At 44.6% G+C, this 25,000-nt stretch overlaps 1 protein-coding gene across 9 annotated transcripts in view; it reads left to right on the top strand.

Moving 5' to 3' along the window:
• LOC106581949 (ubiquitin carboxyl-terminal hydrolase 9X) overlaps positions 1-25,000 on the top strand; it is a 91,225-nt gene that overhangs the window by 54,240 nt on the left and 11,985 nt on the right. For all 9 annotated transcript variants that reach the window (XM_014164515.3, XM_045704551.2, XM_045704550.2 and 6 more), the window contains 13 exons: positions 542-688; positions 952-1,159; positions 1,473-1,693; positions 11,543-11,733; positions 14,243-14,416; positions 15,063-15,204; positions 15,412-15,615; positions 15,916-16,486; positions 17,509-17,632; positions 17,900-18,134; positions 18,413-18,542; positions 18,679-18,864; positions 18,982-19,202. In XM_014164515.3, the coding sequence (XP_014019990.2) occupies positions 542-688; positions 952-1,159; positions 1,473-1,693; positions 11,543-11,733; positions 14,243-14,416; positions 15,063-15,204; positions 15,412-15,615; positions 15,916-16,486; positions 17,509-17,632; positions 17,900-18,134; positions 18,413-18,542; positions 18,679-18,864; positions 18,982-19,202 (2,754 nt within the window). The remainder of the gene's footprint in view (positions 1-541; positions 689-951; positions 1,160-1,472; positions 1,694-11,542; positions 11,734-14,242; positions 14,417-15,062; positions 15,205-15,411; positions 15,616-15,915; positions 16,487-17,508; positions 17,633-17,899; positions 18,135-18,412; positions 18,543-18,678; positions 18,865-18,981; positions 19,203-25,000) is intronic.

The following is a 25,000-nucleotide window of genomic DNA, read 5'->3' as shown; positions in this document are numbered from 1 at the left end:
TAGCCCACAGCCATATGGCAAAGCCAGCTCAGGCCCTAACATAAGGACAACTCAGAGTAGCCTATTCTGTTTTTCTGAAATAGACTACATTTTCTTCATATCATGTTTCTTTAGACCTGTCTATAAAATATATAATGGATTTATTGTGAAGGTGTAAGCTTTATTACATGGATTTAATATACTTTTACATATAAATGTATATGTTTCAAATGTCTGCATCAGTAGCTTGTAAGCTATGTATGGAAGCCAGGAGATGCAAAATGTGTATGTTAATTCACGGTCAATTACCGTGAGACCGACCGTTATTTGCTTGACAATCACCTGCTGATGAAATTTCGTGACTGCCACAGTCCTAGCCAGAGCTAGGTTGTATTCATTAGGACACACCGTAGCAAGATGTTAATCAACGGGAGGGGGAGGGGAATCAAGCAAGCACTTGTTATTGGACAAGTCCATGTAGTCCTTTTCTGTTGTGTACTGTTCGGTGCTTAATGAATAGGGCCCTGGTTTTTAATACTGTGTGTGTGTGTGTGTGTCCCAGGATGAGGTAAAGAGGACAGGGGAGACGGGCGTAGAGGAAACCATCCTGGAGGGTCACATCGGGATCACCAAGGAGCTGCTGGCCTTCCAGACATCAGAGAAGAAGTACTACATCGGCTGTGAGAAGGGAGGGGCCAACCTCATCAAGGTAGGATGGCGTCCATTTTGTATTGAATTTAATCTTTTTACTTATTCACCGACCTTAGTGGGGCCCGCAGGCCAAACTTGGCCCTCGACAACATTTGATTTGGCCCACCAGAAGCTTCTAGAATGATCTTATGTGGTAATAAATATTTTACATTTTAGCAGTGACCTTCATATCTGTATGTGGCTGTAATAAATGTGCCGCAAGCAGTAAATGTTACTTTCTTACCCTGTATTAACTCTCGCTCTCCCTCCCCCTCTGTTCAGGAGTTGATAGATGACTTCATTTTCCCAGCATCGAATGTGTACCTGCAGTACATGAAGAGTGGGGAGTTCCCCACGGAGCAAGCCATCCCTGTCTGTAGCAGCCCCGCCTCTATCAACGCAGGCTTCGAGCTGCTGGTGGCGCTGGCGGTGGGCTGTGTCCGGAATCTAAAGCAGATGGTCGACACGCTCACTGACATGTACTACCTAGGTAGGAGCTCTAAGAGGAAAACTACACAGATTTATTTGTGTTCTCCATTAACTTTCACTGATCAATGTTTGTACCTCAGAAAGCCAGAAATACTATTACTTACTCTTGATCTGTATCTCATCATTACATTAGTCTTTCTTCTCAATTTATGTTGGGGCAATCACATCCCTGCAACTCTATGCTTACGTTTAGTGATACAGTCTAAAATGATAAGAACTCACTCCCTGGTTTACTTCCCTTTAGGTTTTGAGGCACAGAACCTACGCACCTGTGTTATTGTGTATGGCCAATTGATATCCCCCTCATATCCCAGGTTGTGAGGCTCTGACAGAGTGGGAGTATCTCCCCCCGGTGGGACCGAGGCCCACTAAAGGCTTTGTGGGACTGAAGAACGCCGGGGCCACCTGCTACATGAACTCAGTCATCCAGCAGCTCTACATGATCCCGCCCATACGCAATGGCATTCTGGCCATCGAGGGCACCGGCACCGATGTGGACGATGACATGTCCGGTGATGAGAAGCAGGAGAACGAGGTAATGCAGTAGAGAGCAGTATCGAGAAACTAATTTAGAATGATATTATTTCATGATATCCAGTTGGTAGTTAGTCTTGTCCCGTTGCTGCAGCTCCCGTTACGGACACGGGAGAGGCGAAGGTTGAGAGCCATGCGTCCTCTGAAACAACCCCGACAAGCTGCACTGCTTTATGACACACTGCTCGCTTAACCTGGAAGCCAGCCGCACCAATGTGTCGGAGGAAACACCGTACAGCTGGCGACCGAAGTCAGCGTGCATGCGCCCGGCCCGCCACAAGGAGTCGCTAGAGCACGATGGGACAAGGACATCCCAGCCGGCCAAACCCTCCCCTAACCCGAACGGCTCTGGGGCAATTGTGAACCACCTCATGGGTGTCTCGGTCGTGGCCGGCTGCGACACATCCCGGGATCGAACCGGGTTTTTAGTGATGCCTCTAGCACTGCGATGCAGTGCCTTAGACTGCTGCACCACTCTGGAGGCCATGGAATTTAGAATTTTCTGAAAGCAAATACTAGGGTTTAGTCATATGGTGATGTTGCGTTTGCTGGTTAATCCATGTTTTGTTAAAATCAGATTTAATTGGTCACACACATATTTGTCAGATGTTATTGTGGGTGTAGTGAAATATGTTCCTAGCGCCAACAGTGCAGGAGTATCTAACAATTCACAACAATATACACATCTCAAAGTAAAATAATGAAATTAAGAAATATATGTGAGCTGATCAAGTACTTGGAGGTTGCTCTAAAGCGGAAAGGTGGAATAAACGATTCAGGAGCAGGTTTTCTTAATTGAACAAAGTTCTCTATTGAGGTCATTTTTCCTTTTCAAACACTCCAACACAATCAAGGATGATATCCCAAGGAAAACAAAAATCTTCTTCTTCACAAGAACAAGGAACACAAGGTGAGTATCTTTAAACTATATCAATCACGGGTGCGTCACCGCCTTCACAATCCTTCCTTGGAGAGCTCCCTTCGGGTGGTCGTCCGGATCCGTGGTGACCATTCCCATGAGATGGTGTGTCCCTTTCTTCTCCCTTCGGAAAGGTACGACCTCTCCTCTGTAGAAGCGAACAGTCTTTTCTTTCACCCCTCTCTGCCGGTTCCCTCCTCTCTCTTGTAGCGGAAAGAGAATATTTCATTAGTACCTTCAGCTGTGCTTAATTGCCTCTGATCACCTTGACTGCCATGCCACCCTGGGCTACTGTCTGTGGGAGCAGCCTGCCCTCTGGTGGTCCTTCCACATACCTCCCCCCTCAGGACCGGACTGAGCGCGTCGGGACAGCACATCCGCATTCCCGTTCCTTGATCCATGGAAAGAGAACCATTGTAAAGCAAGAAACCATCTGGCTATTCTGTTATTGTTTCTCTTACCGGCCATCAACGTGAGGGGAGCATGGTCAGTAATGAGGGCAAACCTACGCCCGAGTAGGTAGTACCGGAGATAATCAAGGGCCCACTTAATACTACCATAGAGAAAGAGGCCCTAGCCATATCTCTTCCCGATCACTGAGCTTCCTACTTATAAAGAGAATAGGCCTCTCTGCTTTGCCTTCACCCTGAGCTAGGACGGCTCCTAGCCCCTTATCTGAGGCTTCTACCTGCGCAATGAACTCTTGGGAGAAGTCAGGAGCATGCAGGACGGGATCAGAGGACAGGCTCTCTTTTAGCAACTGGAAGGTGTCTAACGTCTCGTACTTCCACGCTACACGGTTTTCCAGGTTTTTCTTGGTGAGGTTGGCAATACCCAGGGATGAAACGACGATAATATCCCGTTATCACCAAGAAGGCTCGAACGTCCCGCTTCGTCTGGGGCCGCGGCCAGTTCCGAATGGCCCTGGTCTTTTGTGCCTGTGGACGTATTTTTCCGTTCCCCACGGTGTATTCCGCCTCGGACAGACCCAGGCAGCATTTTTTGGAATTGGCCGTCAGCCCTGTAGCCTCCAGACTCACGAGCACTGACCGTAGTCGCAGGAGGTGGCTATCCCAGTCCTCGCTGTGGATGACCACATCGTCTCTGTACGCCGCCGTGTACTCTTGATGTGGCCGTAGAATGGCATCCATGAGGAGTTGAAAAGTTGCCGCAGCCCCATTCAGTAAGAAGGGCATCCTCACATAATGAAAAAGCCCCTCCGGTGTGGCGAAGGCAGTCTTTGGGCGGTCCTCCTGAGCCACTGGCACTTGCCAATATCCCTTCGTCAAATCCAGGGTGGTGATGAACTTGGCCTTTCCTAAGCGCTCCAAGAGTTCATCCACGCGGGGCATGGGATACGCGTCGAATGTAGAGATGGCGTTTACACCCCTAAAGTTGTTGCAGAGCCTCATACTGCCGTCCGGTTTGGGGACCATGACTATGGGACTGGACCACTCACACGTAGATGGCTCGATCACCCTCATCCTTAGCATCTCCCTTACCTCGTTCTTTGCTATGACTCTGCGGGCCTCAGGAATCCCGTAAGGCCAGATATGCACCTTCTTGCCGGGTTCAGTGTGGATATGATGACACAGAACATCTGTTTGTCCTGTTAACCTCTATGGGCTAGGTGGGACGCTTGCGTCCCACCTACTCAACAGCCAGTTGAATCCTGTGGCGCGTTATTCAAATACCTTAGATATGATATTACTTCAGGATTTTTAAAAAATATGACTATTTTACACCATTTTAAAGATAAGACTCTCGTTAATCTAACCACACTGTCCGATTTCAAAAAGGCTTTACAACGAAAGCAAAACATTAGATTATGTCAGCAGAGTACCCAGCCAGAAATAATCAGACACCCATTTTTCAAGCTAGCATATAATGTCACATAAACCCAAACCACAGCTAAATGTAGCACTAACCTTTGATGATCTTCATCAGATGACAACCCTAGGACATTATGTTATACAATACATGCATGTTTTGTTCAATCAAGTTCATATTTATATCAAAAACCAGCTTTTTACATTAGCATGTGACTAGCATGTGACTAGCATTCCCACCGAACACTGCCGGTGAATTTACTAAATTACTCACGATAAACGTTCACAAAAAGCATAACAATTATTTAAAGAATTATAGATCCAGAACTCCTCTATGCACTCGATATGTCCGATTTTAAAATAGCTTTTCGGTGAAAGCACATTTTGCAATATTCTCAGTAGATAGCCCGGCATCACAGGGCTAGCTATTTAGACACCCAGCAGGTTTAGCACTCATCAAAGTCAGATTTACTATAAGAAAAATGTTATTACCTTTGTTGTCTTCGTCAGAATGCACTCCCAGGACTTCTACTTCAATAACAAATGTTGGTTTGGTCCAAAATAATCCATCGTTATATCCAAACAGCGGCGTTTTGTTCGTGCGTTCTAGACACTATCCTAAAGGCTAAATAAGGGTGACGAGCATGGCGCAATTCGTGACAAAAGAATTCTAAATATTCCATTACCGTACTTCGAAGCATGTCAACCGCTGTTTAAAATCAATTTTTATGCCATTTTTCTCATAAAAAAGCGATAATATTCCGACCGGGAATCTGCGTTTAGATAAACAGACAAAGGAAAAGAAAGCATTCGGTCGAAGCGGGCACGCGCCTAAGCCCATAGTACTCTGAGTGGCCACTTGCTAAAAGCGATAAAGTGTTTCAGCCAGAGCCTGCCTCGATATCGTTCAACTTTTTCCCGGGCTCTGAGACCCTATGGAAGACGTAGGAAGTGTCACGTTATTGCACAGATCCTGAGTCTTCAATAAAAAGAGCCAAGATGAAACACTACTTCTCAGACAGGCCACTTCCTGCTTGAAATCTTCTCAGGTTTTGGCCTGCCATAGGAGTTCTGTTATACTCACAGACACCATTCAAACAGTTTTAGAAACTTTAGGGTGTTTTCTATCCAAAGCCAATAATTAAATGCATATTCTAGTTACTGGGCAGGAGTAGTAACCAGATTAAATCGGGTCCGTTTTTTATCCAGCCGTGTCAATACTGCCCCCTAGCCCTAACAGGTTAAGGGCGAGAATACCCTGCCGAATTGCATAATCAGCTGCTCTGGCAGGAGAGTTCGGCCACGGCGCACCTGTAGCAGGGCCTCCTCTTTTTTCCTTGTCCTCCACGGCCATCAAAGCCACACCCTCCTCTCTCCCATGGTACTTCTTAACCTCTTGGGGCTAGGTGGGACGCTAGCGTGCCACCTGTGGTGCACTCCATCAACAGCAGGTGCATTTCAAGAGCGGCAAATTTGAATCCAAATAAATGTCAAAATTCAAATTTTTCAAAAATACAACTATGTTACACCATTTGAAAGATAAACATCTCCTTAATCTAACCACGTTTTACGATTTCAAAAAGGTTTTACGGCGAAAGCATAAATTTAGAGTATGTTAGGACAGTACATTTACAAGAGTTGTGTGTAATGTTTTGTCAAGTCAAAGACAGGGTCACCAAAACCATAAAACCAGCTAAAATGATACACTAACCTTTTACAATCTCCATCAGATGACACTCCTAGGACATTATGTTAGACAATGCATGCATTTTTAGTTCTATCAAGTTCATATTTATATACAAAAACAGCGTTTTACTATGGCATTGATGTTGAGGAAATCGTTTCCCTCCAATAACCGGCAGTCAAGTCAGCGTCACAAATTAAATAATTAAAATTAGAAAACATTGGTAAAATATTATATTGTCATTTAAAGAATTATAGATTTACATCTTTTGAACGCAATCAACTTGCCAGATTTAAAAATAACCTTACTTGGAAATCACACTTTGCAATAATCTGAGCACTGTGCCCAGAAAAATACGCGTTGCGATACAGACTAGACGTCATGTTGGGGAGATCTAAAATCGAAAATACTATGTAAATAATCCATTACCTTTGATTCTCTTCATCAGATGTCACTTCCAGGTATCACAGGTCCATAACGAATGTAGTTTTGTTCAAAAAAGCTCATCATTTATGTCCAAAAATCTCCGTCTCGTTAGCACATGATGTAAGCCAGCCGGACTTCTCGTCATGAACGAGGGGAAAAAATATATTTCCGTTCGTTCAAACATGTCAAACGTTGTATAGCATAAATCATTAGGGCCTTTTTTAACCAGAACATGAATAATATTCAAGGTGGACGAATGCATAGCCTTTTATAACGTATTGGAACGAGGGTACCCAACATGAAGTAGCGCGCCAGGTGTCTAATGGGACATCACCGTTCCATGGCTCTTGTTCGGTCAGATCTCCCTCCAGAAGACTCAAAACACTTTGTAAAGGCTGGTGACATCTAGTGGAAGCAATAGGAAGTGCCAAAATATTCCTAAACCCCTGTGTTTTTCAATGGGATAGGTTTAAAGTCAATACAACACATCAGGTATCCACTTCCTGTCAGAAAATGTCTCAGGGTTTTGCCTGCCAAATGAGTTCTGTTATACTCACAGACACCATTCAAACAGTTTTGGAAACTTTAGAGTGTTTTCTATCCATATATAATAAGTATATGCATATTCTAGTTACTGGGTAGGATTAGTAACCAGATTAAATCGGGTACATTTTTTTTATCCAGACGTGCAAATGCTGCCCCCTAGACCCAACAGGTTAAGCAGGTTGATATGATCGAGTTGGACCTTCTTCCTCCTGTCCGGTTGCTTGATGAGGTAATTGACCAGTGATACCCTTTCCGTTACCTCGTAGGGCCCCTCCACTGCGCCAGCAAGCTGTGTTTGGCCGTGGGCACGAGTACCATCACTTTCTCTCCCACGGTGAACTCCCTGGGTGTCGCTGACTTATCGTAGGCCCGGCCTACGATTTGAGTTCGTTGCGCCTTATTCAAATGCTACTTTATTATGGGTCAGACTGCCGACAGGCAGTCCCTCATCAGGGTAACATGTTCTATCGTCGACCGGAACGGGCATGGTTAGATCCTCTCAGGTCTCCTTGGCTAAGTCGAGGATCCCTCGACATGGCCTGCCATAGAGCAATTCGAAGGGGGAGAACCTAGTGGACGCCTGGGGTACTTCTCGCAGGGCAAACATTAAGTTGGGCAGAAGCATGTCCCAGTTTTTCCTGTCTCTGGACACCACTCTTCTCAACATGCTGTTAATCATTTTGTTCAGGCGTTCGCACAAACCGTCTGTCTGCGGGTGGAATATGCTGGTGCGTATCTGTTACACTTGGTATAACCGACAAGTCCTTCATCAACCGGGATATAAACGGGTCCCCTGGTCGGTTTGGATCATCTTGGGAAGGCCCACCCGGGAGAACAGCATGAACAATTCCTTGGCGATTCCCTTTGATGACATGTTGCGAAGGGGTATGGCCTCTGGGAACTTGGTAGCGTAATCTACGACAACCAGGATGTACTCGTGTCCTCTGGCGGATTTCAGGAGGGGTCCCATGAGATCCATAGCTATGCATTCGAAGGGAGTCTCTATAATGGGGAGAGGAATCAAAGGATTACGCAGTTGGGGCCGTACGCTGACATTGATCACACGTCTTACAATACCTGGCCACATCTCGGGTAACACGGGCCCAATAGAACCTCTGCATGATTCTGTCAATTGTTTTGTCCCGTGCCAGGTGTCCTCCTAGGACGTGGGAATGGGATAGCTGTAGGGCAGTATCTCTGTATGGTCTAGGCACCATTAGTAATTCCTGTTTATCACCCCTTCATTGCACGACCCAATTCCTGGAATAGCTGTCTGAGGTGTTGGGTCTGTATTTCTTCCTCTGCACCAGAGGCCGAGGCTACGTTTCCTTGTAGGGCTACTACCTCGGGCTTGGACTTGGTCTTTTTATTCCTCTGCTTTCCTGCCCCCCTCCGGTGGCCCGGCTCTTGGCGTGTGACTGAGAGACCTAATCCCCTTTGTCCGATGCGTAACGTCATCTGCCGAAGCTTCCTATATAGGGGACAGTCTCTCCCGATCAATACTGGCACCTTCAGCTGGGGTACTTTCCCCGCCCTGACTGTACACCTTCCTTTCGGGGTGATAATGGACAGACTCACAGTGGGGTAATAGTGGGTGTCTCCATGGACACAGGACACGGCTACTTTGCTCTAAAGCGGAAAGGTGGAATAAACGAGTCAGGAGCAGGTAATTTTTCCTTCTCAAACACTCCAACACAATCAAGGATGGTATCCCAAGGAAAACATAAATCATCGCCTTCACAAGAACAAGGAACACAAGGTGAGTATCTTTAAACTATAACATAAATCACGGGTGTGTCACCGCCTTCACAATCCTTCCTTGGAGATCTCCCTTCGGGTGGTCGTCCGGATCCGTGGTGACCATTCCCAAGAGATGGTGTGTCCCCTTCTCCTTTCCCGAAATGTACGTCCTCTCCTCTGTAGAAGCAAACACTCTTTTCTTTCTCCCCTCTCTGGCGGTTCCCTCTTCTCTTGTAGGGGAAAGATAATATCTCATTAGTACCGTCAGCTGTGCTTAATTACCTCTGATCACCTTGACACACATGCCGGACTGGGCTACTGTCCATATGAGCAGCCTGCCCTCTGGTGGTCCTTCCACGTGTGTGTGTGTGTGTGTGTGTGTGTGTGTGTGTGTGTGTGTGTGTGTGTGTGTGTGTGTGTGTGTGTGTGTGTGTGTGTGTGTGTGTGTGTGTGTGTGTGTGTGTGTACACACACACACAGTTGAAGTCGGAAGTTTGCATACACTTAGGTTGGAGTCATTAAAACACATTTTTTAACCACTCCACAAATTTCTTGTTAACAAACTATAGTTTGGGCAAGTCGGTTAGGACATCTACTTTGTGCACGACACAAGTAATGTTTCCAACAATTGTTTACAGACAGATTATTTCACTTATAATTCACTGTATCACAATTCCAGTGGGTCAGAAGTTTACATACACTGAGTTGACTGTGCCTTTAAACAGCTTGGAAAATTCCAGAAAATGATGTCATGGCTTTAGAAGCTTCTGATAGGCTAATTGACATCATTTGAGTCAATTGGAGGTGTACCTGTGGATGTATTTCAAGGCCTACCTTCAAACTCAGTGCTTCTTTGCTTGACATCATGGGAACATCAAAAGAAATCAGCCAAGACCTCAGAAAAACAATTGTAGACCTCCACAAGTCTGGTTCATCCTTGGGAGCAATTTCCAAACACCTGAAGGGACCACGTTCATCTGTACAAACTATAGTACGCAAGTATAAACACCATGGGACCATGCAGCCATCATACCGCTCAGGAAGGAGATACGTTCTGTCTCCTAGAGGTGAATGTACTTTGGTGCGAAAAGTGCAAATCAAGCCCAGAACAACAGCAAAGGACCTTGTGAAGATGCTTGATAAAACAGGTACAAAAGTATCTATATCCACAGTAAAACGAGTCCTATATCGACATAACCTGAAAGGCCGCTCAGCAAGGAAGAAGCCACTGCTCCAAAGCCGCCATAAGAAAGCCAGACTATGGTTTGCAACTGCACATGGGGACAAAGATCTTACTTTTTGGAGAAATGTCCTCTGGTCTGATGAAACAAAAATAGAACTGTTTGGCCATAATGACCATCGTTATGTTTGGAGGAAAAAGGGGGAGGCTTGCAAGCCGAAGAACACCATCCCAACCGTGAAGCACGTGGGTGGCAGCAGCATGTTGTGGGGGTGCTTTGCTGCAGGAGGGACTGGTGCACTTCACAAAATAGATGGCATCATGAGGATAGAAAATTATGTGGATATATTGAAGCAACATCTCAAGACATCAGTCAGGAAGTCCAAAAAAAAAGTCTAGTGACAGTGACTTCAGAGCAGGGTACTGGGTGGAGGCTGGCTATTGATAACTATTTAAGTCTGATGGCCTTGAGATAGAAGCTGTTTTTCAGTCTCTTTGTCCCGGCGTTGATGCACCTGTACTGACTGCGCCTTCTGGATGATAGTGGGGTGAACAGGTCGTGGTGTTGGTGGTTGATCTTTTTGGACTTCCTGTGACATTGGGTGCTGTCGGTGTCCTGTAGCGCAGGCAGTGAGCTCCCGATGATGCGTTTGGCAGACAGCACCACCCTTTGGAGAGCCCTGCGGTTGCCGGCGGTGCAGTTGCCGTACTAGGCGGTGATACAGGCCGACAGGATGCTCTCAATAATGCATCTGTAAAAGTTTGTGAGGGTCATAGCGGCCAAGCCGAATTTCTTCAGGCTCCTGAGGTTGACGAGGCGCTGTCGCGCCTTCTTCACCACAGTCAGTGTGGGTGGACCATTTCAGATTGTCAGTGATGTGTACGCCGAGGAACTTAAAACTTTCCACCTTCTCCACTGCTGTCTCGTCGATGTGGATAGGGGGGTGCTCCCTCTGCTGTTTCCTGAAGTCCACGATCAGCTCCTTTTTGTTGATGTTGAGGGAGAGATTATTTTCCTGGCACCACTCCGCCAGGGCCCTCACCACCTCCCTGTAAGCTGACTCATTGTTGTTTGTAATCAGGTCTACTACTGTTGTGTTGTCTGCAAACTTGATGATTGAGTTTGAGGTGTGCGTGGCCACGCAGTCATGGGTGAACAGGGAGTAGAGGAGGGGGCTAAGCACGTACCCTTGTGGGGCCCCAGTGTTGAGGATCAACGAAGTGGAGGTGTTGTTTCCTACCTTCACCACCTGGGGACGGCCCATCAGGAAGTCCAGGACCCAGTTGCACAGGGCGGGTTTCAGGCCCAGAGCTTAATGATGAGCTTGGAGGGTATTATGGTGTTGAAGGCTGAGCTGTAGTTCCATTGATAGCTGCAGTTGATATTAGCTCCTTAGCTGAGACACTTTTATGGCACTGAAGATGTGGGGTGTTGGGTAACAGAGTGTGTGGTTTAAAACGTGTTCCATTGTGTGTCCTAATGTCCAGGACCCAGTTTAACCCTGTGTGTCCATCTGCCCCTACAGAGTAATGTGGACCCGCGAGATGAGGTGTTCAACTACCACCACCAGTTTGATGACAAGCCATCGCTCAGTAAGTCAGAGGACAGGAAGGAGTACAACATCGGGGTGCTGCGCCACCTGCAGGTCATCTTTGGCCACCTGGCCTCCTCCAGACTGCAGTACTACATACCGAGAGGCTTCTGGAAACAGTTCAGGTCAGTGGAGGGAAGAGAATGATTACCTGGAAAAACCAGATGGGTCCAACATACCAGTATTTTAAAGGCCCAATGCAGCTGTGTTTATCTCAATATCAAATAATTCTGGGTAACAATTAAGTGCCTTACTGTGATTTTTTTTTTCCAATCAAAATGGTCAAAAATAAACAAACGTACACTATACAGTGCATTCGGAAATTATTCAGACCCTTTCACTTTTTCCGCATTTTGTTACGTTACAGCCTTATTCTAAAATTGATTAAGTCGTTTTTTTCCCTCATCAATCTACACACAATACCCCATAATGATTAAGCAAAACAGGTTTTTAGGATTTTCACTTTTAGATAAGTTTTCAGATCCTTTACTGTAGCTTGGCACACCTGTATTTGGGGAGTTTCTCCCATTCTCTGCAGATCCTCTCAAGCTCTGTTAGGTTGGATGTGGGGCGTCGCTACACAGCTATTTTTAGGTCTCCAGAGATGTTAGATCGGGTTCAAGTCCGGGCTCTGGCTAGGCCGCTCAAGGACATTCGGAGACTTGTCTCAAAGCCACTCCTGCGTTGTCTTTGCTGTGTGTTTAGGGTCATTGTCCTGTTGGAAGGTGAACCGTCGCCCCAGACTGAGGTCCTGAGTGCTCTGGAGCAGGTTTTCATCAAGGATCTCTCTGTACTTTGTTCCGTTTGTCTTTCCCTCGATCCTGACTAGTCTCCCAGTCCCTGCCACTGAAAAACATCCCCACAGCATGATGCTGCCACCACCATGTCTCACCGTAGGGATGGTGCCAGGTTTCGTCCAGACGTTACACTTGGCATTCAGGCCAAAGAGATCAATTTTGGTTTCATCAGACCAGACAATCTTGTTTTGCCTTTTGGCAAACTCCAAGCAGGCTGTCGTGCCTTTTACTGAGGAGTGGCTTCTGTCTGGCCACTCTACCATAAAGGCCTGATTGGTGGAGTGCTGCAGAGATGGTTGTCCTTCTGGAAGGTTCTCCCATCACCACAGAGGAACTCTGGAGCTCTGTCAGAGTGACCATCGGGTTCTTGGTCACTTCCCTGACCAAGGCCCTTCTCCCTCGATTGCTCAGTTTGGCCTGGCGGCCAGCTCTAGGAAGAGTCTTGGTGGTTCCAAACTTCTTCCATTTAAGAATGATGGAGGCCACTGTGTTCATGGGGACCTTCAATGCTGCAGAAATGTTTTGGTACCCTTCCCCAGATCTGTGACTCGACAAGATCCAGTCTCGGAACTCTAGAACTCTACGGACAATTCCTTCGACCTCATGACTTGGTTTTTGCTCTGACATGTACTGTCAACGGTGGGACCTTATATAGATAGGTGTGTGCCTTTCCAAATCATATTCGATCAATTGAATTTACCACAGGTTGAACGCCATTCAAGTTGTAGAAACATTTCAAGGATGATCAGTGGAAACAGGATGCAGCTGAGCTCAATTTTGAGTCTCACAGCAAAGGGTCTGAATAGTTCTGTTTTTGTTTCAAAAAAATGAGCAATGTCTAAAAGCCTGTTTTTGCTTTGCCATTATGGGGTATTGTGGTGAGGAAACACTTAATTTAGTCAATTTTAAGTAAGGCTGTACCTAACAAAATGTGGAAAAAGTCAAGGGCTCTGATGACTTTCCGAATGCACTGTGTGGGGCGTACAGCAATCTAAGCTCTGTCGATTTTGCTGCGAAGAGAGAATCACGAGATCATTTGTTCTGGTATGGCCCCTATGTAGTTTGGTCACAGTTTCAGGAATGGTTAAAAAAAAACAACACAAAATTCACTTAAAATGTACCTTAAAAATAGCAGCATTGGGCGATTTGAAAAGCTATAGTCAGTCAATAATATAAACTTGTAGGAAAGGTTTTCATCTTTAGCTCAAAATCTGTGGTATACCATTAGAAAGGTTAAACATTTATGTAAAATATCACAACACAATTGAAAAATACATAATACATGGAAACCAAATGGGTGTGGTCTATGGTGATATTTGGGATGGGCTGAGGGGTGGGATTGAAGAGCTCATGTTCAGTCATGTGTTATTGTTATGTGATTGCTGTATATAAAAGTACAATGTATGTAAAATATATATGTAAATTGTGATACTGTATGTAGAATTTATGTATATGTAGCAAAAAAGTTGTCAAACTATGTGTCCTCCAAAGAGGGGGTGGTTGATGTAAAAAAAAAATATATAATTGAATGACATCGGTGTGCATCGTGTGATTTTTAACCAATTATGAAGAGGCGTTTCATTAAACACTTACCTTCCTCTCTTTTTTACTACAGAAAATAGAAACACACCATTTACACATTTTGATGTTGGGGTGGTGCTGTGTAGATTGTGAATATGAAGTAGAATATTTTTGTTGTTGTTGATTCCCTTCAAATACTTTGCAATACTTGAACTACTCTCAATTTAGATTGCCTTGTACAATGGAACCAGTGCTATAGTCCCAGAAGTGCTACTTCACCTTTCATCCCTTCTAACCTCATCATCCCCTCCTATAGGTTATGGGGTGAGCCGGTGAACCTGCGAGAGCAGCATGATGCCCTGGAGTTCTTCAACTCTCTAGTGGACAGTCTGGACGAGGCTCTGAAAGCCCTGGGTCACCCAGCCATGCTCAGTAAGGTGCTGGGGGGATCCTTTGCTGACCAGAAGATCTGCCAGGGGTGCCCACATAGGTAACTCACACACCGCCATAGGAACAGATCTAAGATCAGTAATATCTTGGCAATTCACAACCTCAACCATTATGGGGGAGAATGTGAAACTGACTTGAGATCTGATCTAGGGGCAAAATGGACCAATGATTATTGTTCACGCATCTCAGGGTAATTGATTTGAACATGTCCATTTCTACAGAGAGAGATATTTGTTTGTAGTGGTTATATGAGGCTGCTTTAGTGTTTTGACATGTTCTAGCATAGCATGTCTTTGTCTCTACCTACGTCACAACCTTATCTGCTTCAATAAAATACAAAGTGGTAGCTAGCAAGATGGAGATCAGAGGTTATGATTAAGGTATACTTACATTTAACGCCCCCACAAACCACGCCTTCAGTAATTTCCCAGTGTGCCTTGCATTTTTCAATTGCATTATGGCGTTACCCCCATGACAATATTTGTTAGTGACAGAGACATTGTTGAAGTCTTTCATTTTCAGTCCTATGGCCTTCACCAAGTGAATATTTGCATGAAAATCCGTCACCAATTGGATGGAAACCCAGCTTGTGGAACCAGACCCTAGTCACTGCTGTTGCCTAGAGTCGGGTTTATGAGACTATACAGTGTTGGTTGAAATGAATGTGGATATTGTGTGTGCTACAGGTATGAGTGTGAGGAGTCGTTCACCACTCTGAATGTAGACATCAGGAACCACCAGAACCTGTTGGACTCTATGGAGCAGTACGTCAAAGGAGACCTGCTGGAGGGTGCTAACGCATACCACTGTGAGAAGTGCAACAAGAAGGTGAGAATAACGGTTTTCTTATCAGATCTTACAATTGAAATGGACCAATAGCCCTTTTTCCTAACTAGCTACATTCCTATAGGCTTTCCAGGGTTGTAGCGAAAGCCTGCTTGCCCAGTAGGTCTCCGGGAGGAGGGTTAGCTTAGGCCCCCTGACCAGAAGGCTAGTAGCAGTAACGTGTTGGTCGTCTCCACCCCCACCCTCCAGGTGGACACAGTGAAGCGGCTGCTGATCAAGAAGCTTCCCCCAGTGCTAGCCATCCAGCTGAAGAGGTTTGACTACGACTGGGAGAGGGAGTGTGCCATCAAGTTCAACGACTACTTTGAGTTCCCCAGGGAGCTGGACATGGAGCCCTACACAGTAGCCGGGGTGGCCAAGCTGGAGGGGGACGACGTCAACCCAGAGAACCAGGTTAGGGATGGCATGAAGATGACCCAGATTATTACGTTGTGTGTAGAAATATGGAGTAAATGTCTATTTTAATGATTTTAATGATTTCATAATGTTGTAGTTGTTGTTCTCATTTCAACTATCTGAAATGTTAGAAATATTTTATGTAAATTAATTCAGATGGGATCACATTTAAAGGGACAATTCACTCCAAAAAATCTGTATCAGATGTCTTCATACCTCACTTTGGAGTGAACTGTCCCTTTAAACGAACCAATTACGTGGTTCACTTCAACATCAATTATTGTGTCCTGCCCTCAGGTGATCCAACAGAACGAGCCCTCTGAACCAGAGCCCCCAGGCAGCTCCAAGTACCGCCTGGTTGGGGTGCTGGTCCACTCAGGCCAGGCCAGCGGCGGACACTACTACTCCTACATCACACAGAGGAATGTGGGTGGGGCAGACGGCGAGCGGAACCGCTGGTACAAGTTTGACGACGGCGACGTGACGGAGTGCAAGATGGACGACGAGGAGGAGATGAAGAACCAGTGCTTCGGAGGGGAGTACATGGGCGAGGTGTTTGACCACATGATGAAGAGGATGTCGTACCGGCGTCAGAAGCGCTGGTGGAACGCCTACATCCTCTTCTACGAGCGGATGGACTCACTGGACAAGGACAGCGAGCTGGTCAAATACATTCAGGAGCTGACCATCTCGTCCTCGTCCAACAACAAGCCGCCGCACCAGGTCAAGATGCCCGGTGTTATCGAGTGCAGTGTGCGCAAGCAGAACGTGCAGTTCATGCACAATCGTATGCAGTACAGCCTGGAGTATTTCCAGTTTGTTAAGAAACTTCTGACCTGTAACAGTGTCTATTTAAACCCTCCGCCAGGTAAGTGGAACACACACATACACACACACAGGCTTCAGAATACCTCCTTTTGAGTTTTAGAGCTCTTCTCGGGGCGGGTGTTGATGCTACTCTGAGGTTTTGTTTGTCTCCTTTGTTCTCCCCTGTTATTTCCCCTGCTAATGTGTACAACCCAAGAAGTGAGATTGCTATTACTGTGATTTGCCTTTTTCATTTGTGCACTGTGAATGGCCCAACCTCTCACCTTAGTACCATAACAAGGCTTTTTATCACTGTAATAGCGACATGACTTTTGCTTTAATAGCATATACTTTCATTCCTTTCAATATTTAAAAAGATGAGAAAGACCCCCTCGTTTTAATCTTACGACTGGTAACACTGTATTGGAGATGTATACAACTTCACCACCCCCTTAGAGAGTTGTATGGAGAGGGAGAGTGTAGGATGGCAGAGCTGAACGTAACATTGGCTGACTGTAAACTGCTGCAGTTTCCTCTGCCTTCTGCATTATTAATGCAGCCAGCCAGGCCGCAGTGTACTGCTGTCTGTCTGTCTGTTGCACGACAGGCACAGGGAAATGAACTGACTACTGCAGGGTTAGCCATCAGTGTAAAGCACTTGGTTGGGATGAAATGCTTCAGCTCATCAAGTATGTATGTGGGTGGAGGAGGGGGAGGTTTGTTAGGATGTGTTTGTTTCTTTTTAGTGTCTTGTGTGCAAATGGACAACTGTTGTCGTCAATGTCCCCAATTTCAGCCTCTCATTTAGGAGTAAGCAGCAAATTGGGTCATACGGCTCTATTTGAACAGTGATGAGATTCTCGGATTCGGCTCCAGTAACTGACTCACACATTAACTTTGAAATTTAAATATCTCGCTCTGAGAAGCTCAGAAATAGTCTCTTGTGGAATATTACTCAATACCAACTTAATCCTTCACTAATTTGCATTTAGAGAAGAAACATGAATTTTCTTTCCTTTTTTCATTGAATGTTAATTTGTGACTGAAGTCTGAAGCGATGTTTATGTTGTTTGGTTGAATCAGGACAGGACCATCTACTGCCTGATGCGGAGGAGATGGCTATGATTAGTGTTCAGCTGGCTGCTAAGTTCCTCTTCAGCACTGGGTTCCACACCAAGAAAGTAGTGAGGGGGCCCGCCAGTGACTGGTGAGTACTGTCTCACCTTTCAACTTTGACCTGTGTTCAGATGTTGACCTGAGTGAAGGATCTTTGTTTTGTTATTCTTTGTTTTCTTATTCCTTTCTATCCCTGTCTCATCAGTCTCCCCTTTCTCCTCCTCGCTCTTTATCTCCACTCTCCCTTGCATCATTCTCTCCCCTTCTGAAACTATCCCTGCTTCCTCCATCCATTGACGCATCCCCCTCTCCTCTCCCCTTTCTCTAACCACATGTGTATCGCTCTCTCCATCCCCAGGTATGATGCGCTTTGCGTCCTGCTGAGACACAGTAAGAATGTACGCTACTGGTTTGCACACAACTTCCTGTTTGCCTACGCCAACCGCTTTTCCGAGTACCTGCTGGAGTGCCCCAGCGCCGAGGTCCGGGGCGCGTTCGCCAAACTCATCGTCTTCATTGCACACTTCTCCCTGCAAGACGGACCCTGCCCCTCCCCCACTGCCTCTCCTGTCGGAGCCTCCACCCAACCACAGGTGAATGGGCTGGTTCTCCTTTTCCTAGAACACAAACTATCAGGATGGTGTATAGTACGCATGAAACGGGAGAAACGTTTTGAAACAGAGCAGGTACTACCTGGAGTTGTCCAATAAGAACTCTTGTTTTCGGCTTCTGTTTTCAAATTACCCCCCGTTTTATGTATACTGAGCATTACCCCATACAAAGCACCTCTTCTCTTTTCTTGTGGAATATGTTTTAACATCCCCTCTCACTCTCTTTCTCTCTCTCCCTCCTCTCTCTCTCTCTGTGTCAGGCATGTGATAACCTGAGTCTCAGTGACCACCTGTTGAGGACTGTGTTGAACTTGCTCAGGAGAGAGGTGTCAGAGCACGGCCGACACCTGCAGCAGTACTTCAACCTCTTCGTTATGTACGCCAACCTGGGTAAGGAACACACACACAGCCTGCCATACACACCTGCTCTGTCAACCCCTTGAGGAAGAGTATGGCTCACTATTCACTTCTCTTCTTGCCTCGCTCTCCTTCTCTTCCTTATACCCTCCCTCCCACCCTTCTCCAGGGCTTGCAGAGAAGACCCAGTTGTTGAAGCTGAGTGTCCCAGCTACCTTCATGCTGGTGGCTCTAGACGAGGGGCCTGGCCCTCCCATAAAGTACCAGTATGCTGAACTAGGCAAACTGTACACCGTAGTCTCCCAACTGGTGCGCTGCTGTGACGTGGCCACGCGCATGCAATCCTCCATCAATGGTGAGTTCACTCAGGGGTGAGGGGTCGTGACCTATGGTCAACGGACAAAGACGAACCAGTTACACCTGGGTCATATTCATTGCCGTTCTCTCTCTCCCTCTTTCTCTCTACATCCAGGTAACCCCCCTCTCCCTAACCCGTACGGTGATGCCAACCAGACCACCCCGGTGATGCCCGTGCAGCAGCTGGTGGGAGAGATCCTGTTCGTAAGGACCAGCTACGTGAAAAAGATCATTGAGGATTGCAGCAACTCAGAGGAGACGGTCAAGCTGCTGCGCTTCAGCTGCTGGGAAAACCCCCAGTTCTCCTCCACTGTACTATCAGAGCTGCTCTGGCAGGTAAGTGTTAAAACTGGTGAAAATACAGATGGACACACACACTTGTTTTTCTATCCTCATGGAGACCTACAATTTATTTCCATTCTTAATCCTATTTTCCCTATACTTAACACCTAACCCTAAACCTAACCCCTTAGCTTACAATAGCCTTTGTCCTTGTGAAGTCCCCACAAGGGATAATTTTCCTTGTTTTCCTATCCTTGTGGGGACTTTTGGGGATTTCAAGTCCCCACGAGGATAGAAGAGCAAGACCACACCCACACACACTAGACAGGTTATACAGATATAAATATATATTTTTTTAGGGGGTAGGTCAGCTTTAATATTACAGATAGATTGTGGCTTCTATCACTGTAATTGTCTGCATCATTTCCAATCCCCCATATCTTTTTTTGTAAATATATACTCTACCGTTCTAAAAACATTTTTTTTGTCCATTTAAAAATAACATCAAATTGATCAGAAATACAGTGTAGACATTGTTAATGTTGTAAATTATTATTGTAGCTAGAAACGGCAGATTTAAAAAATAATAATAATAATAATAGAAATAACAATTTCTATTCTGGTTAGAGCCAGTTTGCGCTGTTCTGTGAAGGGAGTAGTACACAGCGTTGTATGAGATCTTCAGTTTCTTGGCAATTTCTCGCATGGAATAGCCTTCATTTCTCTAAACAAGAATAGACTGACGAGTTTCAGAAGGAAGTCTTTGTTTCCAGCCATTTTGAGCATGTAATCGAACCCACAAATACTGATGCTCCAGATACTCAACTAGTCTGAAGAAGGCCAGTTTTATTGCTTCTTTAATCAGAACAATTGTTTTCAGCTGTGATAACATAATTGCAAAAGGGTTTTCTAACGCTCAATTAGACTTTTCAAATGCTAAACTTGGATTAGCTAACACAACGTGCCATTGGAACACAGGAGTGATGGTTGCTGATAATGGGCCACTGTACGCCTATGTAGATATTCCATTAAAAATCAGCTGTTTCCAGGTACAATAGTCATTTACAACATTAACAATGTCTGCACTGTTTTTCTGATCAATTTGATGTTATTTTAATGGACCAAAAATGTGCTTTTCTTTAAAAAACAAGGACATTTCTAAGTGACCCCAAACTTTTGAACGGTAGTGTATATTATTTTAAATATAGATTTAAAATATATTTTCCTTCTTTATTATTTTCCCATAACCCTACCACCCCTTCTGTAATTGGAGTAAACTAATGGACAACAATACTTACGCTTCTACTTCCAGCGTATACATACTGTATACAGTTTCCGGATACTATATTTTACATTGGTTATCTTGTGTTTGTTTTTAGTCCCAGCCTTCAGCTACCCTCAACTTCTCCCTTCTATCTCTGAAGACCATCCAGTTTTGATTTCTAGCTGCAATATATTTTCCAACTGTGATGTTTCACAAAACTTTTGAACCTTTCTATTCTCATAGTTTAAAGTGATTGTAAATTAAAGATACAAATGTTTGGGTATTATTATATTATTGATCGATTTGACTATGACTTTTCAAATAACCCAGCAGTGCTATATGCAGAGTTAGTAAATGTTGCGATTTTTCTTGCCATTTCTGAATCTGCTACCAAAAACGAGCTACGTATCGGCAGTACCAAAACAAGTGATCTAATGATTCTCTTTGCATCAAAATTTACAGAGGTGGGATGTTTGTATCCCCCCAAACAGTACATTCGGAAAGTATTCTAACACCTTGACTTTTTCCACATTTTGTTACGTTACAGCCTTATTCGAAAATGGGTTAAAAAAAATTCCCTTATCAATCTACACACAATACCCCATAATGACTAAGCGAAAAAAGTTTTTTATACATTTTTGCACATTTGTTGAAAATGAAAAACCGATGCCTTATTTACGTAAGTATTCAGACCCTTTGCTTTGAGACTTGAAATTGAGCTCAGGTGCATCCTGTTTCCATTGATCATCTTTGAGATGTTTCTACAACTTGATTGGGGTCCGCCTGTGGTAAATTCAATTGGTTGGACATGATTTGGAAAGGCACACACCTATCTATACAGTGCCTTGCGAAAGTATTCGGCCCCCTTGAACTTTTCGACCTTTTGCCACATTTCAGGCTTCAAACATAAAGATATAAAACTGTAATTTTTTGTGAAGAATCAACAACAAGTGGGACACAATTATGAAGTGGAACGAAATTTATTGGATATTTCAAACTTTTTTAACAAATAAAAAACTGAAAAATTGGCCGTGCAAAATTATTCAGCCCCCTTAAGTTAATACTTTGTAGCGCCACCTTTTGCTGCGATTACAGCTGTAAGTCGCTTGGGGTATGTCTCTATCAGTTTTGCACATCGAGAGACTGACATTTTTGCCCATTCCTCCTTGCAAAACAGCTCGAGCTCAGTGAGGTTGGATGGAGAGCGTTTGTGAACAGCAGTTTTCAGTTCTTTCCACAGATTCTCGATTGGATTCAGGTCTGGACTTTGACTTGGCCATTCTAACACCTGGATATGTTTATTTGTGAACCATTCCATTGTAGATTTTGCTTTATGTTTTGGATCATTGTCTTGTTGGAAGGCAAATCTCCGTCCCAGTCTCAGGTCTTTTGCAGACTCCATCAGGTTTTCTTCCAGAATGGTCCTGTATTTGGCTCCATCCATCTTCCCATCAATTTTAACCATCTTCCCTGCCCCTGCTGAAGAAAAGCAGGCCCAAACCATGATGCTGCCACCACCATGTTTGACAGTGGGGATGGTGTGTTCAGGGTGATGAGCTGTGTTGCTTTTACGCCAAACATAACGTTTTGCATTGTTGCCAGAAAAGTTCGATTTTGGTTTCATCTGACCAGAGCACCTTCTTCCACATTTTTGGTGTGTCTCCCAGGTGGCTAGTGGCAAACTTTAAACAACACTTTTTATGGATATCTTTAAGAAATGGCTTTCTTCTTGCCACTCTTCCATAAAGGCCAGATTTGTGCAGTATACGACTGATTGTTGTCCTATGGACAGAGTCTCCCACCTCAGCTGTAGATCTCTGCAGTTCATCCAGAGTGATCATGGGCCTCTTGGCTGCATCTCTGATCAGTCTTCTCCTTGTATGAGCTGAAAGTTTAGAGGGACGGCCGGGTCTTCGTAGATTTGCAGTGGTCTGATACTCCTTCCATTTCAATATTATCGCTTGCACAGTGCTCCTTGGGATGTTTAAAGCTTGGGAAATCTTTTTGTATCCAAATCCAGCTTTAAACTTCTCCACAACAGTATCTCGGACCTGCCTGGTGTGTTCCTTGTTCTTCATGATGCTCTCTGCGCTTTAAACTGACCTCTGAGACTATCACAGAGCAGGTGCATTTATACGGAGACTTGATTACACACAGGTGGATTCTATTTATCATCATTAGTCATTTAGGTCAACATTGGATCATTCAGAGATCCTCACTGAACTTCTGGAGAGAGTTTGCTGCACTGAAAGTAAAGGGGCTGAATAATTTTGCCCGCCCAATTTTTCAGTTTTTTTATTTGTTCAAAAAGTTTGAAATATCCAATAAATTTCGTTCCACTTCATGATTGTGTCCCACTTGTTGTTGATTCTTCACAAAAAAAATAGTTTTATATCTTTGTTTGAAGCCTGAAATGTGGCAAAAGGTCAAAGTTCAAGGGGGCCGAATACTTTCGCAAGGTCCCACAGTTGACCGTGCATGTCAGAGCAAAAACCAAGCCATGAGGTCGAAGGAATTGTCCGTGGACCTCCGAGACAGGATTGTGTCGAGGCACAGATCTGGGGAAGTGTACTAAAAACATTCTGCGGCATTGAAGGTCCCCAAGAACACAGTGGCCTCCATCATTCTTAAATAGAAGTTTGGAACCACCAAGACCCTTCCTAGAGTTGGCCGCCCGGCCAAACTGAGAAATCGGGGGAGAAGGGCCTTGGTCAGGGAGGTGACCAAGAACCCGATGGTCACTGTGCCAGAGCTCCAGAGTTCCTCTGTGGAGATGGGAGAACCTTCCAGAAAGAAAACCATCTCTTCAGCACTCCACCAGGCCTTCGTCATAGAGTGGCCAGCATGGAGTTTGCCAAAAGGCACCTAAAGGCCTCTCAGACCATGAGAAACAAGATTCTCTGGTCTGATGAAACCAAGATTGAACTATTTGGCCTTAATGTCAAGCATCATGTCTGGAGGAAACCTGGCACCTTCCCTAAGGTGAAGCATGGTGGTGGCAACAGCTTGTTGTGGGGATGTTTTTCAGCGGCAGGGACTGGAAGACTAGTCAGGATCATGGGAAAGATGAACGGAGTAAAGTACAGAGATCCCTAATGAAAACCTGCTCCAAATCTCTCAGGACCTCAGACTGGGGCGACGGTTCACCTTCCAACAGGACAATGACCCTAAGCACACTGCCAAGACAACACAGGAGTGGCTTTGGGACAAATCTCAATGTCTTTGAGTGGCCCAGCCAGAGGACTTGAACCCGATCGAACGTCTCTGGAGAGTCCAGAATATAGCTGTGCAGCAACCCTTCCCATCCAACTTGACAGAGCTTGAGCGGATCTGCAGAGAAGAATGGGAGCAACTCGCCAAATACAGGTGTGCCAAGCTTGTAGCCTCATACCCATGGAGGCTTGAGTCTGTAATCACTGCCAAAGGTGCTTCAACAAAGTACTGAGTAAAGGGTCTGAATACTTATGTAAATGTGATATTACAGTAAAAAAAAATATTAATTTGAATAAATGTTTAACCTGTTTTTGCTTTGTCATTATGGGGTATTGTGTGTAGATTGATGAGGAAATGTTGGTATTTTTAGTGCAGGGCTGATAGTTGGTTGCAACTTTTGGGTAGAGCAGACATTTCCATATATTTTTGTTAACTGCATGTCTGACAACTCCACCAGTCCTATTTATGATATCATTTACAAAGATTATACTGCTTTAAAAACATTTTTATCAATTAGTATATTTGAGTTGAACCATATTTGGGTTTTTTTCTGGTGGATTAAACTGAAATTGCAACCAGCTTTCTATGGCTTGTTTTAAAAATAGCAATATTTTGGAGATTTCATTTTCAAATAACCGAAAGTGAGACATTGTAATCTGAATAAAGGGAAGAAGGCCATTCTTGAACACTGGGTGAGCCATTCTTACTAATCTGCTAGAGAACCAGTTTGTATTTAAGTATAGTTTTTGTATGTCTGAAGCCTTTAGTGAGAGGTCTGATGCTTATATATTTAGTCATTTCTACCCTCTGGATTCATATTACTTATATAAATATGCCTGTTTAATTTTGTCTGGCTTGCCGTTCCAAATAAAGTGGAATATTTTTTTGCTCATTTAATAAAAATAAAAAAAACAAGCCGTTCGGTGTAGGCAGGGCCTTAAGAAAATAGGTAAACTGGGATATGACTAAAGAATTAATCAGGAGGATTTTTCCACAAATAGACAGGTGTTGTCCTTTCCATGGCATCATAATGTTATCTAATTTGGCAAACTTTCTATTAAAATGAGTTGAAGTGAGAGAATTCATTTATTTTGGGATATGAATACCGAGTATGAACACACTTCACCATCGGACCATTTCATTGGTAAACTACACAGTAATGTAAAAGTTTAATTTTTTTAGATCCATAATGTAATATGGTGCACTTATCATAATTCGGTTTTAATCCAGAGAGGTTAGGAAAATTATCGAGATCCTCTGAGGCTGTGCAGGGATCCAAATTGCAGATTTAAAAGAACATTTATCGTCAGCTTACAATGACACCTATGTTTTTAAGCCCTGGATTTCTAGCCCCTTGATATTATTGCTAGATCTC

This window comes from Salmo salar, chromosome 21 (assembly GCF_965601325.2).
Source record: "Salmo salar chromosome 21, fSalSal1, whole genome shotgun sequence".
NCBI classification, from domain to species: domain Eukaryota; kingdom Metazoa; phylum Chordata; class Actinopteri; order Salmoniformes; family Salmonidae; genus Salmo; species Salmo salar.
The sequence above is the reverse complement of the archived record's forward strand: the minus strand, read 5'-3'. Positions and strand labels throughout refer to the sequence as shown.